Source organism: Pocillopora damicornis, chromosome 9 (assembly GCF_964200805.1).
Source record: "Pocillopora damicornis chromosome 9, jaPocDami1.2, whole genome shotgun sequence".
Lineage (NCBI taxonomy): Eukaryota > Metazoa > Cnidaria > Anthozoa > Scleractinia > Pocilloporidae > Pocillopora > Pocillopora damicornis.
The window spans coordinates 6,648,139-6,662,668 of NC_142678.1; the positions used below are offsets into that span (position 1 = coordinate 6,648,139).

The following is a 14,530-nucleotide window of genomic DNA, read 5'->3' on the forward strand; positions in this document are numbered from 1 at the left end:
ACATTCCCTACAATTGCAAGTGTATCAGGACCTGTAAAAAAATCCAGTCGTCCTATTCAGTGCATGCGATTAAAAAAGATAAGAGAGTAATCTCTCTGCAGCTGCGTAAATCTATCAGTAAAATGACCTTATAAGAGCTTACATAAACGGAACCTAATAGGAGAAAAAAACCCTTCAGATACATACCTCAATGACTAAAGATCGTTTTCATCCTGGGGCCTTTGCAGTAGCTTGGCTTGGCTAGCTTTCTAAGCTAGAACATTGAAAAAACATTGGATTAAAATGTTTATCTGAAAGTGTTATTCTCCTCTTTGTCTTTCCCAATAGACTGATCAGTTTCAAGAGGCGAGTAAGTTGTATAAATGATCATAGTGCAGCTATAGAAGTGTTTTGGGTTATATCGTCTTCTCAGCCGGTTTCATCAGGTTACAACAGTATCACGTTGGTTTACATACCAAACTGAAATATTGGTGAACAAGACTGATCGATCAATTTATCTGTTGATAAACAAGGCTTAGAACACGACCATGCAATATGGAAATCATTCACTTTTATTTGCTATCAAAGGATATAAAATGCACTGTACACCCAGCGAACAAGCCAGAGGCACGGGAGACTTCGCCATGAACAGGTTTCTCCTTATCGCCGTTTATGGATCGGTTCTTGTTATCTCCTTGGCATTGAGTATGACTGATTATGGAAAAGAAGAGAAGACAGCGGTCTGGACAGAATCGTTAAGGTACTAAGTTTAAAATTGTAGATATCGTATCCTTTATTGCCACCAATTAAGCACAGAGAGGAAAAACGATACAAACTCCACTATAAAATTGTAAAGCCCCTTTGGCCCGAATGAAGTTTGATTTAACTAGTATAACAACAAATACCCTTATGAACCTATTTATTTACTGTGGGGCACTCAATACTTGTCTCCAATCCATAAGGTTATTTTTGGTACTGTATTATACGAACTAACACACAATGGTGGCGTTTATAACTGGGCGTCTCTCTATACCAGATGCCTTGACCATTGAGGCACATATTGCGTGTTCTATTTCATTTTACGCAATGTATCTTTTACCACTAAGTGAAACAAATCTAATTTTATATCAGCGAAGATATATAGAATAAAATGTATTTTCTCATTGTGAACATCGATAATAGACAATATAAGACTTCCCACATTCCTCAACTGTTCTTGATACAAGCTCCTGGTAAGAATCAAGCTCATAGAAATCTGAACAAAGAACTTACAGGAACGATGGAAAATATCTTGAGGCGCTGCCTTCTGGATTTGTCACATTTTCAAACGCGGAATACGATAAAAAGAAAGAGAGGAAAAAAACAATATCTGAAATTGGAATGGTCTTGATGAGCAAAACTGGCGTTTAAGGTTCTTCGAGAATGAAGGGCTCTCCGTGGTTTGCTTATGCTTGGAAAAGTTTAAGGGAGCATTGCATGATATCCCAAAGAACGTCTAAGACCACAAAAACCTCTGCGATTGAACCCCAGGAAAATTCATCAAATCTGAAAAGTATCTTAAATTTTGTGAGCTTCAAAACGATACGATCTTTTTAACCTTACCGTTGAAAATTGCATATATCAGATACGCAAACAACACAACCTTAACGAGCGCAATCCCCTCGTAGATAAACTGCTAAACAATCAAATTTAGAAGCACTCTACATAATAAGAGAAAAAGGAAATTGCTGCTTCAAAGCCAGCGCGCTCTTTAGCACCCACTTTCGAGAAGTAAATTGTCCCCATTGCACTAGTGGTTTTAAATTGTAGTTTAAACATTCATGAAGGCTAAGATGAACAAAATAGTAAAGCTTATTTATCTACGCAATTTGACTAAGGGTTGCTAAAAGTTTTTTGACTTACGAACTAAACGTCGAGGGCTACAGAGGGACGAGAGCGATTGTAAATAACACATATAAGGCTTAATAATGTAAGGAGAATGCATGGATAGAATTCGTTTGCTATTTTATATCAGTTTTTTTTATAATATCATTCATTTTGGAAACATGTAAATGACATTTTTTTTATCTGGTGACCATATCACCATAATATTTTATTATCCAGCTTACCTGAATTATTTATAGCAATAATAAAGCACGAATCGAGTTTAAATATCCTGCGATATTGTACGGGTTATTTCTACAATCGATCATTTTGTACTGTAAAAAGTCAATCCGATATGCAAGCGTTCGCAGTACCTGTCACAAACTGCTTCTCTATTTGCTTTTATTTCCCTGCATTATGATGTACCTAAAATAAGTAGTCGGATAATGAACACCTTCGTAAAAGTTTTGATGTGAAGAACTGCTGAGTATTGTTAGACGTTCTTTGGGCTCTTTAAAATATGTTGCAAAAGGAAGAAAGGCATCGACGCTGATTTATTCCATCCTTATTTACTGATGTTTTAATTTAAACAACTGTCCATAGCCCATGCTACCTCAGAAAAGACAGACTAAACTGCGGCGAGATTAGAACTTTATTGGTAAAATATTTGATAGTTGCACTTTTCACTTCCCCTCATTGCAGCAATGCGTGTCAACAAGGTACACCAAGAAGCTATGCTTTCATTTTCTTTTGGCATAGGAACTCTTGCTTCAATTAAGGAGAACTTTTTTTTCACTCCTTTATTTTCACTAATCTTAAATTTCCTTCAACTAATTAATATTAAAAATCACAGTTTATTATCGAGTTCACACCATCAACTCAATATTTTACCGGGGGAAAAATGAACAGCCGCCTCAAAAGAAGCAAACTATACTCGTGTCAGTACCTAAAACTTTTTTCATTCTATTTTCTTACAATTGCGCGTTCATACAAATCCAATACATCTTAAGATAATGTATTACACTTGCTTTCTCATTCAATTTGTCATTAAAAAGCTTTTCGTGGATTATATATGGGATTTAAAGGCCAATAAACATGTGCAACGATGATCATATTGGAAGGTATGTGGCCTAATCATACATTTGAGAGAAAGAGTTCATTTTTGTGGTGTGATCGATCGTGAGAGTGTGACTGTTGTAGGGCGTACCAACTGACGATTGGACAACTTAAGTAGAAGTGGGAAGTCTTCATCAGAAAATGACCAAAGGCGATCGGAGACGAAAATCGATCTTTTTTTAACTCTTGACAAAAAACTTCAATATTCAGGCCAAATGACTGAAAAGTTGAGGAGATTAATTTTCCGCGATACGGTTTAAGATTGATAACAAGTGTAATGGCTGTCAAAGGTTAATTTTTTTAGAATGTCGCCCTCTTCTCTTATTTATCAGTGCTGACCACTTTGAATTCTTGAAATCAGAGATCTCGGAAGTAGTGATCTGCTAAAACATGATGCAAACGTGAGCGCGAGAAAGTGCGCTCAGGAATATCAGCGTCTCAAATAAATTCGTGATCGAGCACTTTATCTTTTGATAAAGAGGGCTCTTAGAGCTCGGGATCAATATGAAACTCAATCACTTGTACCTACTATCGAAGGATATGAAATGCACTGTGCACCACGACGCACGAGTCTCCGACGTGGACTCATCAAAATTCAACACAAAGGAAAAAAGGGCATCGACGCTTAATTATCATTAACATTTATCGATGTCCCGTTTTTAGAAAAAGAAAGCTGACAGAATAAATTGCAACGAGAAACGAACTTGGTTGGAGAAATCTTGGTTGGTCTTGCATGCATTTTTCTTTCCCTCTTCCTTCGTTTCTTTGCAGAATAGCGTGTCTTGATTTTCTCTTGGAGGTCGTCAGAGTTACTAAGTATCCTAATATTACCGGCGCCAAAAATAGATCTGTTTCCTCTCACCCTTGACGTAAAGTTTCGTTTTCAAGCCGAGGTGATCGTGACTGAATAGTCGAGGAAACATTTTTCACACCATATGCTTAAGGCTACCAGGAAGTGGAAAGACTGACGGACTGAACGCCAAGAACATTCGTGCCTTGGCTGAGAGAATTAGTTTATTTTTCAGAATGTCCTCTTCTGTTATAAGTTTCATTTAGAGATACTCGAATGCAGAAATCTGCCTAGGCACGACGCAAATGTGGACGTGACATTATTTACCACTGTAAAATAGTGCACTCATATCTGGCGACTCCTTAAATAATATTATATTTGTGTTTTGCTGTTACACACTCTACTAAAAAAAATATATAGCTCAAAGTTTCAAAGCCAGCCTCTTTTTAGCTCTTGAAGAACATGAATTGTCATTTAAACTATAAAATGTTTAGGAAACAAACAAACAATATAAACGCTTGCTTCGTTCCTGCACCTTGCAAGTTAAGTAATGTTCACAACATGGACAGTCAGAGAACTGGCCTTTATTAGCACTTCCTTCTCCATGCTAGGGTAATGACTGGTCAAGCAATATGCGTCCGCTTTACAATCAAGAGTGGTAGGAAGTGTTTTAGAACGAACAGGGTAAAAAGTGACGCCGGAAACTAGAACTGACATATAGAAGTCTTTCTCATACTGATTGAATGTGTTAAATGAATTTGTACTTTACATCAATTTATTCGATAACATGACATTATCCAGTTTCTTGGAATGAAGTGATATATTATCCTAGTATATACCACACGAGTGGATAGTGCTTTTCACGCGCGTTGATCGGCTGAAGTGACCGAAAGTGATTAACAAGTACTATTCGCCTCCAAGCAGCCAAAGAGACAACATCGCGCATCAACAATTCAATTACCAATTACCAACCATATATATATATATATATATATACCACTATTCACCTTCATTTTTGTGAATAATTGAACATTGGAGCGTTTTCAAGCTTTAAATGAACTTTAAGTATTGCTTGAATGGTCGAGAACATTCCATATCTAGGGGTAAATAAACAGATATCGTTTTCATCACGTACCCCTAAAAGCCACAAATCGAAGGCGGTAAAAGGCAACGGATGACTCGGTTATTCATCAGGAAGTGCTCTTCCTGTCCTTCGTTATTGACACGGTCTGTTTTAAGAAACAGATTTTAGAACAGATATTAAGTTCGGAAAACCCACGATCGCGTAATTTGCAGAACGTTTTCACGCCAGAAGCAATGTTTTGGTCAAATATATCCTGGCGGTTGGCTACATCTAAAAAACAAAATTCGGTATTGGTAAAAAGAAACTCTTGACATCTTGATAAATTAGGCTCCTCTAAGACGATTACCAAATACGGAAATCACCTTCTTATTCTTGTTATAAAAGGGTACAAAATGTACCATGCGCCTAAGCGTGCGACACAGAAGAAGGGAGGACTTCGCCATGAACAGCTTCCTCCTTGTCGCTGTGTATGGAGCGACTCTTGCTATCGCTTTAGCATTTACTTTTACTGAATACGGAAACGAAAAGAACACGACAGTCTATAAAAAGTCTCTGGATGACTTTGAACCGGAATTTGAAGATGCTTTAAGGTACCGTAGTTAAGTAGAAATTCACTCTAAAAATCACATTTTATCACCACCAATTAAGCACACAGGCGAGAAGAGATTTCAGCCTCATCGAATTTGACTTCAACCTAGGCACCGTCATACGGAACGACAACAACACCTCTGAAACATACATTGGACCCACAGAAACCAACTTCAAAACAAGACACAGAAATCACACCGCATCATTCCGCCACACCAAGCACAAAAACTCCACCGAACTTAGCAAACACATCTGGACATTCAAGAACGACAACATTGACTATTCTATTTCATGGCGCGTCTTATCATCTAGCTCTCCCTACAACAGCTCCAGTAAAAGATGCAACCCCTGCTCAAAAGGAAAATTCCTGATGATTTACCGACCCGACCTCTCATCACTAAATAAGCGAAACGAACTCGTATCTTCATGCCGACACAGAAACAAAGCGTTGCTACGCAACAGCTGATCTTTAAAGTTTTAAAGTTTACCGCGTATTATGTAAATTTCCCTAGTATATACACGATAGTCACATGAATATTCTTTCATTAAACCCCTGAAGAGTGAAGCGATTCACGAAACAGGCTTGTCGGGAAATGTAGTTGCGTCCTTTTTTGCTCTCATAATATTTATTCTGCTCTGCTTCAACGTATTGAGCACGCGAAAATCGATTTGCAGACTTCCTATATGTATATATATATATATATATATATATATATATATATAATTTGCACAATGGAGAATGTGCTTCCGTTTTCAACGCTTTATTCAAGACCCGACGCGTTTCGGCATTTGCCTTCCTCAGGGGCCTTAACATGCAATTGTTACAGAGTCGTAATTGGTTAATTGTGTGACGTAGTACAGTGCATGTTGCTTAATTAAATGCTGAGTAAAATCTCTCGTAAACAATTAGTGTTTCTAATTGGTTAACAGTTTTAAAACCTTTATAACGTATGTTATAAACAATTTATGTACCTAAAACTTTATAAAGGTTTTCGCGTAAAAGCTTTATCCAGTTCTTTTGTTTAGTCCATATGGCTGAAAGGAGTTTAATGTTCTCTGCCAAAAAATCTCTCTTTCTCTAAGGACTTCTTTCTTTTTGTCAGTCTCTAAATGATCTTTTCGGATTTGCTCTATAATGGTTATGGTAACATTATTGTTAAAGTCGTGAGTTCGTTTGTTATGTAAAAAGTGTTCCGTGAGTTCGCAGCTACTCACTCCCTTTTTAATATGGTTTCTGTGATTGTTTAACCGTAGGTTAAATGCAGTTTCGCTTTTGCCAATGTATTGAAGTTTGCAAATGTTGCACTCGATTATGTAAATGATCCATGACGATTGGCAGTCCACTGTATGAAATATGGTATAGGTCTTGTTGTTATTGGGACTGGTGAAAGTTGTGGTCTGGTTGATCTTTTTACACCAACTACACTTCGTTCTTTCACATGCTCTACGTCCCTTTGGTATCAAATTCTGAGGTGTTTCATTTACAAATCTTGAACGAACAAGTCTGTCTCGTAGACTTTTCGGTCGTCGGTAGGCTACTAAAGGTGGCTTGTTGAAGATGAATGATAATCTTTCTTTTGATTTGAGAAAGTTCCAATTTCGTTTAGCAATTTCTGCAATAAATGTGGTATGGGGGTTGAATGTAGTAACCAGAGGAATTCGATCTGTTGGTTCACGTTCTTTGGTCTGTAAACATTCCTCTTGAGTCAATGTTAGCACTTTCTGCATTTCGTGGAGAACTTTGCGTTGTGCATAACCACACGCTACAAAGAAATCCGAATATTCCAGGATTCGTTTCTTCAATGTGTCGGTTGAAGAGCATATTCGCCTCAACCTCAAGGCTTGACTGTATGGGATGCTCCGTTTCAGATGAGGTGGATGTGCTGATGTCCAATGGAGGTATGGATGAGTATCAGTTGGTTTCTGATAAACATCTGTACTGATGTTGCCTTGATCGTCCTTTAGAACGGTCGTATCAAGGAAATTCACTGAATGTGCAGAGATTTCGTGTGTAAACTTGATTGAGGGTGCTACACTGTTAAGGTAATTTATGAAATTAATCAAAGAGTCTTTATCACTTTTCCAGATAAGGAATATATCATCTATAAAGCGTACCCAGAGTATGATATGGTCCATCCACTCTGTTTGGTACACGAATCTTTCTTCAAGTCTACCCATGTATACGTTTGCAAAGTTGGGAGCGACTCTGGTTCCCATGGCTGTTCCTTTGATTTGAATGTAGTGTTCATTGCCAAAGGTAAAGTTGTTAAGCTTAAGAACCTTCTCGAGGAGACACGATAATGTCATCGGTGATGGCTTGTTCTGGTTCGTTTTGCCTAGCTCTTCCTCCACAATAGTGAGTCCTTCGTCTGTGTCTATATTCGTATATAGGCTTGATACGTCCAGAGTTGCTAAGCAACACTTTTCGGGTAACTTGCCCAAACTCCGTATTCGCTTAATGAAGTGTGTGGTATCTTGTATGTATGACGGTAGCTTTTCTGCTATAGGTCTCAAAAATTCGTCCACATAAGCTGATAGCTTCTCCGTGTGGCTGTTCACGGAGGATACTACTGGTCTACCTGGATTGTTAACTTTGTGTATTTTGGGGAGCATATAGAATATAGGAGTCCTTGATTGTGCTGGTCTTAAGAGTTTAGCTACTTCTTCTTCTAATTCTCCGTCGTCCATAAGTGTATCTAAGCACTGGTTTATGAGCTGTTCGTGTTCAAGAGTGAGATCTCTTCCTACTCTCTTGTAATATTCTTCATTGTCTAGTTGGCGTTTAGCCTCCTTTACATAGTCCTTTGCATTCATGATGACCGTAGCTCCGCCTTTATCTGCGGGCTTGATGATTATGTCCGTGTTGTTGCTTAGTCTAAACAAAGCTGCTCTCTCACGTTTGGTTAGATTATTGCGTGGAGATCGTAGATTGTGCAAAGTCTCATCACTGATTTCTTGCCTTAATTTGTCAATATATGTATTAAGGTATGGTTCCCTTGAAGGTCCAGTATACACCTTGCGCTCCTTCTGGTTCAATTTCTGAAGAATCGATGGTTGGTATCCAGGGCCGTCTATTACGTCTTCTATATTCTCAGGAGTGTGATATTCCTTAAGGGTTAGTCTACGGGCAAAGGCATCAATGTCCTTACTGATTTCATATTTTCCTGGTGGCAGTGGTGTTGGGCAAAAGTTAAGTCCCTTACGTAGAAGGTTTGTTTCCGACTGCGTAAGTTGAATGCCAGATAAGTTTACTGTTCGTCTATTTAAAATATTCTCTATCTGTGTGGATTTCTCACGTGTCATTTCTTTGGGTTTGACTTTACTCATTGTCCATTTCCGTTCCAATGTCAAATTTCCGTTGATATCTTTTCGGTTTGGTTTCAATCTCAATCTTTGTATCTGTTCCTGGCGGGTGGGCGACCGCTTAAAAAATACCGCCGTTGTGATTGGCGCTTACCTCCTTCATGCTGGTTGTAATCTAGTGATTGTTGTTGGTAGCGTCTGTAGCCCCACTCTCTGTCCCTTGATGATCTTTCATAGTACCTTCTTTGGCCACGTTCTTCAGGTGGTATTTTTCTTCTTGTGGGGACTGACTTATTTGGGGTCAGTTTCTGACGAATGTGTTTCTTGACTACTTCCGCATATGTTTCAGTGCCCCGATCAAGTGGTTGATGTTCTGCCTCTTGCACCGGTTGTATATATATATATATATATATATATATATATATATATATATATATATATATATATATATATATATATACCTAACTGCATATATATATATATATATATATATATATATATATAGATACACAGACACACAGACACACAGACACACAGACACACAGACACACAGACACACAGACACACAGACACACAGACACACAGACACACAGACACACAGACACACAGACACACAGACACACAGACACACAGACACACAGACACACAGACACACAGACACACAGACACACAGACACACAGACACACAGACACACAGACACACAGACACACAGACACACAGACACACAGACACACAGACACACAGACACACAGACACACAGACACACAGACACACAGACACACAGACACACAGACACACAGACACACAGACACACAGACACACAGACACACAGACACACAGACACACAGACACACAGACACACAGACACACAGACACACAGACACACAGACACACAGACACACAGACACACAGACACACAGACACACAGACACACAGACACACAGACACACAGACACACAGACACACAGACACACAGACACACAGACACACAGACACACAGACACACAGACACACAGACACACAGACACACAGACACACAGACACACAGACACACAGACACACAGACACACAGACACACAGACACATAGACACATAGACACATAGACACAGACACAGACATATAGACATATAGATATAGGAAGTGTGCAAGTCGATTTTCGCGTGGAACAGTGCTCAATACGTTGAAGCAGAGCAGAATAAATATTATGAGAGGAAAAAAGGACGCAACTACATTTCCCGACAAGCCTGTTTCGTGAATCGCTTCACTCTTCAGGGGTTTAATGAAAGAATATTTTTTTAATTTTCAATTTTTTTAAATTTTATTTTAAGTGACTTGAATTGGAATGCTGAGGATTTTGGCTTCTATAAAAACGAACCAGAAGCTGTCATCGATGATGAAAAAGACGACAACGAAGGCGAAGAAAGCAATGTTTTGGATTTAGTGAAGAGATCAACAGACCCCAAATCGCGGAAAGGGCGCCTTCGCGGGTCTCTCATCCATCCAGAAGTAGGACGAGTCCCATTGCGTCGCCGCCGTTCAGCAGTACGCCGTCAGCGTAGAAATGGCTAAAGTATGTCAAACAGTTGATATCCGTGAGTTCGGTACGTGTTAAGTCCTCGGCTGGCTCCAAGTAACTTTCCTTCAAATATAGTAATCAATTCAGTAGGGGTAAACCTTTGTTGAGGGTTCTTACCTCTCACATGATTGGCCTTGGTTTGATTACCTTACCCGGTGTCACATTTTGATGCAGTTTGTTTCCTTTTCTCTTATCCACTCCATAGGATTTCAAATTAGTTCAAAGGTTTTCGTAGTTTCATCCCCTCCCCCATTTCCTCCTAACAAACAACGCACTAGTAATTCCAAATTAATTGGGACATATTTAATGTATGGTTTCATCCGACTGAGTTATTTAACTGTTTCACGCTATACGGTCGCACAAGCAATAGTAAATACGGAACCATTGAATAAAACCCATCCATAGGTTATCCTCACCTTTGCAATTAAAGACATTTATTATACATATACTGAACACCAGGAGACCCAACATTGTCCTTTTGATTAATAAAATTGTCTTTCATTAATATTGGATCCTTTTATATCAACAGATTTATGGGGACCGTCCAAACTCGAAGACTAAAACAAAAGTTTAATTTTGAAATCCTTCTCTGCAGTAATGCGTGGCCATGACAAAGACATATTATTTAAACCTTAGCTAAGCTTAGAAGTAGTTTTGTTTTCATTATACCAAACCATTTCCTTTCACAGTAATGTTAACGTAGGCAATAAACAAGAAATGCAATTCGCGTATTTTTGTGCTCAGTTGGATGAAGTTTTCATTTCCTTCTTCAAACGTATTGACCCCTAGTATCGAAGTCGTTTTCCCACACGGTCTGACAAGATGTCATCATTTAACGGCGACAAAATAAAAATTGTATATTTACTAAATTAATTAAGATCAGTTATTTAAGGAAAACAATTTAGAATATTTCAAAGCAGGACACTTGGGGAAAAAAACATGTTAATTGCTTTGTCAGGAGGGTAGGTAAAGGGAAAAAAAAAGCTTTAATTTCTTCAAGAGGCATGAGGGGACGCAGGCGGCCTCAACTTTAAGTACTTTTTAGAAATGCTACGATATTGTCCTAGCATTCCTAACATTCCGAGCTGCGCGAGAGTGTCAAAATCCGTGCGTATGTCACAGAAATGTCACTGGACCTAAAGTACGCCAGATGAGGGCGAATAAATCGTGTGGATATATTTCTCTTTATAATCTACAATGTAACGCAAAGGAACCGGCCGAGGAATAAAGGCACTATTGATTGCGTGTGAAACAAAAGCATTAGCTGATGACATTTTGATAGCAGGCATTAATTAATTTATCTTCTCATATTCATTCGCCCTTATCTGGCGTACTTTAGGTCTAGTGACATTTCTGACATACGCACGGATTTTGACACTCTCGCGTAGCTCGGAATGTTAGGAATGCTAGGATAATATCCTAGCATTTCTAAAAGGTACTTACAGTTGAGGCCGCTTGCGTCCCCCCATGTAAGGGCTACAAATATTCGAACTTTCAATTTCAATGCCACACTGTTGAACTATAGAGAGCGTTATGTGTTAACTCCAAATGTATGAGGGGTTCCTAATTTGATTAAAAAAAAAGATAAACTCCGCCATCTTTTTATTTTTCCTATTCGTGCAGGATGCTCTTGACCTGGAGAATTTTTCTTTGTCTCACGTTCGAGACAAAAAGTAGTAAAACTAGTTGCTATTTGAAATGTGATAATATTTGCGTTACATACAACGTGGTTCATTTCATTCTACATATGATATCTTTTACCACCAAACAATACAAATCTCATTTCACATGAGCGAAGATATATAGAATGAGAGTATCCTCTCATTGTGAATATCGATAATAGATAATACAAGATTTCCCACATTTCTCATCTGTTCTTTTTAAAAGCTTCTGGTAAGAATCGAGCAAGCTTATAGAAATCTGAACATAGAGCTAACAGGATCGGTAGAAAGTCTCTTCAAGCGCTGCTTCTTGGATTTGTGACATTTCCAAACCCGGAATACTATAGAAAGACAAAAAGAAAAAAAAAACTATGATGAATTGGAATAATTTCGATAATCAAACTTGGCGTGAAAGGTTCTTCGAGAATGGAGGGCTCTCGATGGTTTTCTCCTGGTTGGAAAGTTTTGGGGGAGTTATGCATGACATCCCAAAGAACGTCTAAGACTACAAATACTCGCATTTGAACCCCTAGAAAAGTCAATCAATCCAAAGACTCTTAGAATTTTTGTTTTTGTTTCTGTTTTTGTTTTTGTTTCTGTTTTTGTTTTTGTTTTGTTTTTTCGGAAAAGAGCTGCCAAACGGTACGATTTTTTTTTAAACTTGCAGTTGACAATTGTTCACATCAGATACGCGAGCAACACAACCTCAACGAGTGCAATATACCTCATTGATAAACTATTAGACAACCAAATTTAGAGACACTTTAGATAACAAGAAAAAAGGAATTTGCTACCTCAACGCCAGCAGCTTAGAAAAGAGTTCACGTTCTCTAACTTAGTATTTTACCGGGAAAAAAATTAACGACCGCCTTTGTTTAAAGAAGCAAACTATAATCAAGTCAGTACCTTAACCATTTTTCATTCTTCAATATTTCCTAACAATCGCACGTTCATGCAAATCAAATACATTTGAAAATAATACATTGCACTTTCTTTCTCATTCAAATCTTCCTTGGATAATTTTTCATGGAGTATGTGGAATCTGAAGGCAAATAAAGGTGTGCAACGATGAGTATATCGTACGATATATGGCCTCACCATGGGAGAAATGGTTCATTTTGTGTTTGATCGATCGTGAGATTGAGACTGTTGTAGTTCGTAAGAACTAACGTTTGGACAACTTAAGTGAAAGTGGGAAGTCATAACCAGAGGATGACCAAAGGCGATCGGAGACGAAAATAGATATTTTGACAGAAAAGTTGAGGAAATTTGTTTTCCGTAATACGCTGAGAATACTCAAATATTGTCAAAATGAGTGAAAGTTGTCAAAAACCCTAAAAAGAGGATCGTCTGTAGTTTTTCTATGACAAGGAATTTTTTTTTTTCAATCGAACTTTGCTGAAAACACTAGGTGGGTTTAATTTCTGTCTCTTACCTCTCCGTGTCTACTGCTTTCAAGTCAACTACATCTTTTTCGATTTCGGCGCTGTTCTCTCTATCTTGCAGGGCGAATCCTATGGCCAGGATAAAGCCGACCAACATTGGAAGGGGCAGTCTGTTCATCTTTCTCATTTGCAACTGATTAACTTCAACCGGTGCCTTTTATTCCCTTAAAATTAGTCAGACTCGGAAGAAAATGTCATGTCAACCGCCGTATAGATAAGCAGGTAACCTCTTTAAAGCCAATATATTGACAACTCTGCAAAAGTTCACTCATGTCTGCATAAACTTCTGAACACAAAGATGTATGTTTCCATTAAATTATTTCTATTTCCATGGCTGCATGCGAGGAGTATTCTCATTGCATTGTCGCTTTCGAGTAAAAACTATTATTCTGAATACAATATTACTTCTATCCAAAGAGTTTATTCGTCGTGAAAAGTACATTAAAACATCATACTCACAAAATGCATGGATCAACATGGAAACATATTTAATGAAGCATAACAACCGCAAATAGCAGCAGAAAATACCTCAGTCGATCTCTATTGGGTGTCGGCAAACTAAGGAAGACTAGCAACCAAACTTCCCAGATGGCCAGCGAGCTATACGCAGATTTTTAGCGCAACAAAGAATACGTGATTCATTTCAATAGGTCCTCTGTGTTCAACGTGGCCCCAAAAGGTTTTACTCATTATATCGATAACTGCTTAACAACAAACCTACTATATATATTGACGCAGCGTTAAAATAGAAATAGCGGGATATTGTGGCTGGAAATAAAATATATTTCTATTTGAAGAGGCGGTTGTCACAAATAAACATTATATTTATGCATCAATATACGTGGTGTATGCATATCCGCATTGAGAAAATAATTTCATTTGAAATTTACGCGTCCTCTCGTGCTCAATATTATGGTGAGGAAATCGAAGTTTGTGTGGGTAAGATTCGATGGGCAACAAAAATGTGCAGTGATGGTTATATCGTAGAGTCAATAGCTTGAACATAGGAGACACGGTTCATCGAGTTGTTTGATCGAACGTGAAATACGTCATCATTTATGTTATCACTTTACCCGTGAAAACATAAGATAATCAACAGAGATCGGGGACAAAGTAGATTTTA

At 38.2% G+C, this 14,530-nt stretch overlaps 2 protein-coding genes across 4 annotated transcripts; one reads left to right on the forward strand and one right to left on the reverse strand.

Annotated features, from left to right (window-relative positions):
• Nucleotides 1-268: 268 nt before the first annotated feature.
• LOC149039860 (uncharacterized) lies at nucleotides 269-11,032 on the forward strand. Of its 3 annotated transcripts, none has more exons than XM_089183297.1 (3): nucleotides 269-739; nucleotides 10,054-10,295; nucleotides 10,831-11,032. In XM_089183297.1, the coding sequence occupies exons 1-2, from the start codon at nucleotides 528-530 to the stop codon at nucleotides 10,292-10,294; spliced, it is 453 nt and encodes a 150-aa protein (XP_089039423.1). In that variant the 5' UTR covers nucleotides 269-527; the 3' UTR covers nucleotide 10,295; nucleotides 10,831-11,032. The 3 variants fall into 3 exon arrangements, with proteins under 3 accessions (XP_089039423.1, XP_089039422.1, XP_089039424.1); XM_089183296.1 differs by having other exon boundaries at nucleotides 484-739; nucleotides 10,054-10,326; XM_089183298.1 differs by lacking the exon at nucleotides 269-739 and adding an exon at nucleotides 5,255-5,422 and having other exon boundaries at nucleotides 10,054-10,326.
• Nucleotides 6,315-9,092, reverse strand: LOC149039861 (uncharacterized). The gene has a single exon (XM_089181893.1). The coding sequence runs from the start codon at nucleotides 8,745-8,747 to the stop codon at nucleotides 6,426-6,428; it is 2,322 nt and encodes a 773-aa protein (XP_089038019.1). The 5' UTR covers nucleotides 8,748-9,092; the 3' UTR covers nucleotides 6,315-6,425.
• Nucleotides 11,033-14,530: the final 3,498 nt, after the last annotated feature.

Bases quoted from the DNA above. Each gene is read 5' to 3' on its own strand.
- LOC149039861 (XM_089181893.1), bottom strand. From the start codon at position 8,747: ATGAGTAAAGTCAAACCCAAAGAAATGACACGTGAGAAATCCACACAG.
- LOC149039860 (XM_089183297.1), top strand. From the start codon at position 528: ATGCAATATGGAAATCATTCACTTTTATTTGCTATCAAAGGATATAAA. The intron at 740-10,053 runs GTACTAAGTTTA...TTTTATTTTAAG, and splicing joins GTCTGGACAGAATCGTTAAG to TGACTTGAATTGGAATGCTG.